At 56.5% G+C, this 4,704-nt stretch overlaps 1 protein-coding gene across 1 annotated transcript in view; it reads left to right on the forward strand.

The window, feature by feature from the left end:
• ARHGAP26 (Rho GTPase activating protein 26) overlaps positions 1-4,704 on the forward strand; it is an 82,995-nt gene that overhangs the window by 33,060 nt on the left and 45,231 nt on the right. The window contains exon 12 of the mRNA XM_005418826.1: positions 4,443-4,508. Coding sequence (XP_005418883.1) covers positions 4,443-4,508 — 66 coding nt within the window. The remainder of the gene's footprint in view (positions 1-4,442; positions 4,509-4,704) is intronic.

The raw sequence follows: 4,704 nt of genomic DNA on the forward strand, positions 1-4,704 counted from the left end.
AGGGATCAGGTGACACCTGGGACCAGGCAGCTCTTCTCCCTGAGCCAGAATGTGCAGGGTGAGTCTTTCCAAGGGGGAATTGGAGCAGAAATACAGGAGTAAGGAGGTCCTGCCTTGTCAAGATTGTCAACAAGAGCCCTTAAAAATAAGAATCTTTTTATTGTAGTTCAGGCAATCAAAACCCTGGGTCAGGAAAGCGCTTGTTTTTCTTCCTAGAGGAGCAGTTGCACCTGGTCCTGCCTCTTATGTCCTGTGTTTTAAAACCCTTAATGGAGCCATTTCCCAGTAGGTTGGATTTGCCATAATTGCAATTCTGCAGCCCCAGTCCCTTCCCTCCTTCCCTCAGAGCCAGGGCCAGGCCTGGGTTGCTGTTCAGTGCTTGGTTCATTTTGGTGCTGCCTCAGACACGACATTTTCATCTGCAGCCCCAGCATTTCTCTCAGTAATTGGTATAAATTGCAGCTGATGTTCCTCACACCCATTCCAGCCCTTGCACAGAGCAGTCTCTGCCCCCTCTGTGGTTTCCCCTTCCCTCGGATGCTCTCTGCCATCAGCTGCACATCCGTCTTTCCCTGCCTGTTCACCTGCTCTGTGCCTCCAGGGGACCCAGCAGAGCTCAGGGCAGCGTGCCCAGAGCCCCTGGGGAGGGAGCCCTGCCAGAGCAGCTCCCCTGCTCCCTTTTTCCCGGGGCCAGAAGGAGTTTGTGGGGTGCAGAGCCCAGGGTGACTCAGCTCCGTGAGCTGTCTGTGCTCCCTGTCCCTGCACACAGCTCTGCCAGCTCTGTACCCGCTGGTTTGGCTCAGGAGGCCATTTGGTCTCCCTTAAAAATGAGAATGGTCCTCCCTGTGTGTCCCCGTGTGTCCCCGTGTGTCCCTGAGTGTCCTCCCTGGTTCTGGAGCAGGCTGGCACCCCTGGCTGAAGGTGTTTCTGCACCCTGTGCTTGGGCTGGGGCTGGTGTGGGCAGAGGGCTGGCTGCTGCAGCCTCACTAACCCCTGTTCAGAGCTCTGCCTGCCTCCCAGCCACTGAAATCCATCCAGCAGCTGCCTGGCTGCCAGCAGCCCTTGATCCAGGGTTTCCCTGTAAGGACCTGCAGTGGGTGGGGACGGAGTGGGTCTGGATGCAGTTCCTGACCCGGGCACCCTCACACCTCTGCTCCTGCCTGGCAGTGCCTCCCCGTGCTCTGGTGGCACTTTCAGGACGCTGCAGTTTTGCAGAGCTTCTGGGTTTCTGTCCTGCTGTGTGGCCAGATGGCCGTGGGCCTGTGGGTGATTTATCTGGTGTGCTCTGGAGGGGGAGGAGGCTGAGCAGAGGGGCTGAGTGCTGTCACTGAACCATGAGAGCCAGGGGAATTTGGATGCCCTACTTTGCTAACCAGAAGGACTTGCCCTGCTCCATGGAAACAAATCCTCCAGGCCATTTGTGCTCATTGCATGGAACAGCACAAAATTCCTCCTCTCCCTTCCTTCCCACCATTGCACTCTCCATCTTCCACATCCACTCCTGAGTCCCTTTGGCTGCCCTGTCTGCTGTGCCCTTGTCTGGGTGCTCTGGCCCTTCCCAGCAATCACAGTCATGGAATCACAGAATATTTTGGGTTGGAAGGGCTTTACAGCTCCTCTCTTCCCCTCCTTCTACCGTCCCAGTTTGCTCCAAGCCCATCCAGCCTGGCCTTGGGTGCTGCCAGGGATCCAGGGGCAGCCCCAGCTGCTCTGGGCACCCTGTGCCAGGGCCTGCCCACCCTCATTGTAAAAAACTTCTTCCATTTCTCTAACCTAATCTGACCCTCCATCTTCCTTTCCCAATCTTGGCAGCTCACTGGTAGTTAGAGCCCTGAAAACTCATTTCTGGTGAGACCTGAAAGCTCATTCCTCTGCTCTCTGCTTCGTGATTTCCCCCCTCCTCTGTGGTTCTTATTTCCAAAATGTCTTTGAAAGAGTCCAAGCCAGAGGTGGTTGCGTGGCACAGGAGGCAGAGGAGCTGCTTTGACCTTGCCCTGCCCTGACACACAGCTGAAGCCAGGCTGACAGAGCTGATTCAGCCCCCTGCCCCCTTCCCTTTACCCTGAGATGTCACATGTGTAAAAGGAGGGAATTAATGGATTAAATAGAAATAATCTGCCAGGCAAAAATAGAACGGGATGAGAGCAGTTGAGTAGCCCTTGGAACGTGATGCTGCTGAAGGTCAGATGAGCTTGGGGGGGTGTGGGAGCAGCTGCTGTCCCGGCGTGTGTGTCACCTGTGCTGATGTGAAGTGTTCCTGGAGGGGTCCCAGCCTGGGCAGGGCAGCTCCCTGGGCACTGGCTGCTGCTGGGGGAAGAGCCTGAGACCCGTGTGGTGGCCTGGAGCTGAGCCTCACGCCTGCCCTGGGCAGGGAGAGCTCAAGGGAGGCTCTCCCACCCGCCTCAGCCAGGCAGGGACAGCTCAGATTGGAAGGCAGGGAGGATTTCTTCTCTGGGGGGGCTGTCCAGCCTTGGCACATCTGCCCAGGGCAGGGGGTGCCCATTCCTGGAGGGGTTTCGCAGCCATGTGGATGTGGCTGTGGGGACACAGGTTAGTGCTGGGGGAGTGGTTGCACTTGATGACCTTGGGGGCTTTTCAAACCCAGAGGATTCCATGGATCTGTGATCTGGACAGCAGCAGGTCCAGATCTGCCTTTGGTCTGGGCCATTGCTGAACTGAATCATGTGGTAAATGGCTGAGATAAAGAGCAGATGCTCTGAGAGAGGGGAAACCAAGCTTTTACAATGCTCATTAGAAGTTCAGTTTAAGGATGAATAAAGGCACTTTGGAAATTTAATCAGATATTATTTCTGCATATAACTACTGCAAATAAATCCCATCCTTTCCTGATCCAGAGCTTGACAGTGAGTGGAAGAGCTTGTTCCTGTGCTCAGGGGGATTATGCCAGGTCACTTCACCCAGAGGCACTGCTGGGTCTCCTGCTCCTGCTGCAGGGGCGTGGGACCCCAGCCCTGCCTGGCCCCAGGACAACTTGGAGGGTTATGGAATCATGGAATGGGTTGGGCTGGAAGGACCTTAAAGCTGATCCAGGCCCTGCTGTGGGCAGGGACATCTTGCACTATCCCAGGTTGCTCCAAGCCCTGTCCAGCCTGGCCCTGGGGGCCCAAACGGGCAAGGGGCTAAGGGAAAGCTGCTGGTCTGTGGGGTGGGCTGGCAGGGAGCCTGAGGCAGTGATCCAAACTGTCAGCAGCACACAGGGATGCCCACAGGTCAGGGTCACACCGTGCCAAGGCTGAGCAGACCTGCTGACCTGGGTTTGCTGCAGCAGGACAGTTCCCACAGCATGGTTTTGAGCTGCCCAGGTACCCTTGTGTTTGTCAGTGGCCTGGGAATGGCAGCTGTGCCCTGCTGATGCATGGCACGTTGGGTTTGTGCTGCAGCCGTGCTGGGAGCCCTGAGGGTGCCCAGCAAAGGGCCCTGCAGCCTCTGCATTGTCCTCACGAGCTGTGGCACAGGCACCCTGCACTCGTGTGCTTGTGTTGGCTCAGCACTGCAGCCTGCTTGCCCAGAAAAACAGAATGGAGCTGTTTTCCTTTGCACTGCTGTGGGTCCCCGTGCCACTCACCAGACAAAGCCCAGCCCCAGCAGAGGACTCAGGGCAAGGGCTTAGGAGGGGCTGGGAGCTGGCAGGGGAAAGCAGGGCAATGCCAGGGAGGGGGGAGCTGCACGTGCCTTGCAGAGGGCACTGCCCGCCTGGGCTCTGCTCCCTGCCTGCCCTGAACGAGCTGTGTCTCTCCCATCACAGCATTCCTGGGGTCTGGAGCCTTTGCCCACCCTTCCCTGAGGGGCTCCTGCCCCGTGGAAGGTTTTCCAAACCTTTCTCTAGGGAGGAACTAATTTTCCATAACAAATAGCTGGCTGTGGGCAGTGTTCTCCAGGCAGTGGGGAAAGCTCTCTGTGGGGTGAATTCTTCCAGCAGCTGTTGGGGTCCCTGGATTAGTAATTCCTTGAATTTAGAAGTGAAATCCTGCACTGGCACAGGTGAATTGAGTTGTACATCCCATTCACTCTTGTGTTTTAGCTCTCACTCTTGGGCAGAGGTAAGACACCTCATGTGCCATTTTCAGGGATTTGTTGTGTCCAAATGTCCAATTTCATTTCTTTCCAAGCAACCCGTTGTCAACTTTCCAGACAAATTTGGGTTATCTCACCTTGATCCTAAATTAATTTTGTCCGTCTGCAGTGGTAGATGCCTGGCAGAGCCCAGGGCTTGGTTCAGAGGGATGTGGAGCCTGCAATGCTGATCAGCGTCTGTGTTTGCCCGGGTTACAGCTGGTACAAACTGCTGTACTTGTGTTTTCTGGCCTCATTTATCTCCTGCTGGTCTGGGCAGTGGTGAAGTGCTGGGAGCGGGAGCCTGGTGCTCCCTGTGAGGGCCTGCCCTGCCAGCTGCTCACCCTGCTCTCTGCCCTTCCCTGCAGCTGCCCAGCTGGACAGCATCGGCTTCAGCATCATCAAGAAGTGCATCCACGCTGTGGAAACAAGAGGTAGGGCAGCCTCGGGCTGGGCGTGCTCTGGGGCAGCTCTTGGCAGTGGAGCAGTTGCTTTCCTGCCCTTTTCACGGACAGAATGATTCATGAGCCCTGGGACCCACATCAGATGAGCCCACAACGTGCTGGGGCTGATGAGAGAAGCGTTTGCCCCACGGCTGGGCCAGCAGGACTCACAGACAGGGAGCAGAGT

The sequence above is a fragment of the Geospiza fortis genome, unplaced genomic scaffold (assembly GCF_000277835.1).
Source record: "Geospiza fortis unplaced genomic scaffold, GeoFor_1.0 scaffold55, whole genome shotgun sequence".
In the NCBI taxonomy this organism is placed as follows: Eukaryota; Metazoa; Chordata; class Aves; order Passeriformes; family Thraupidae; genus Geospiza; species Geospiza fortis.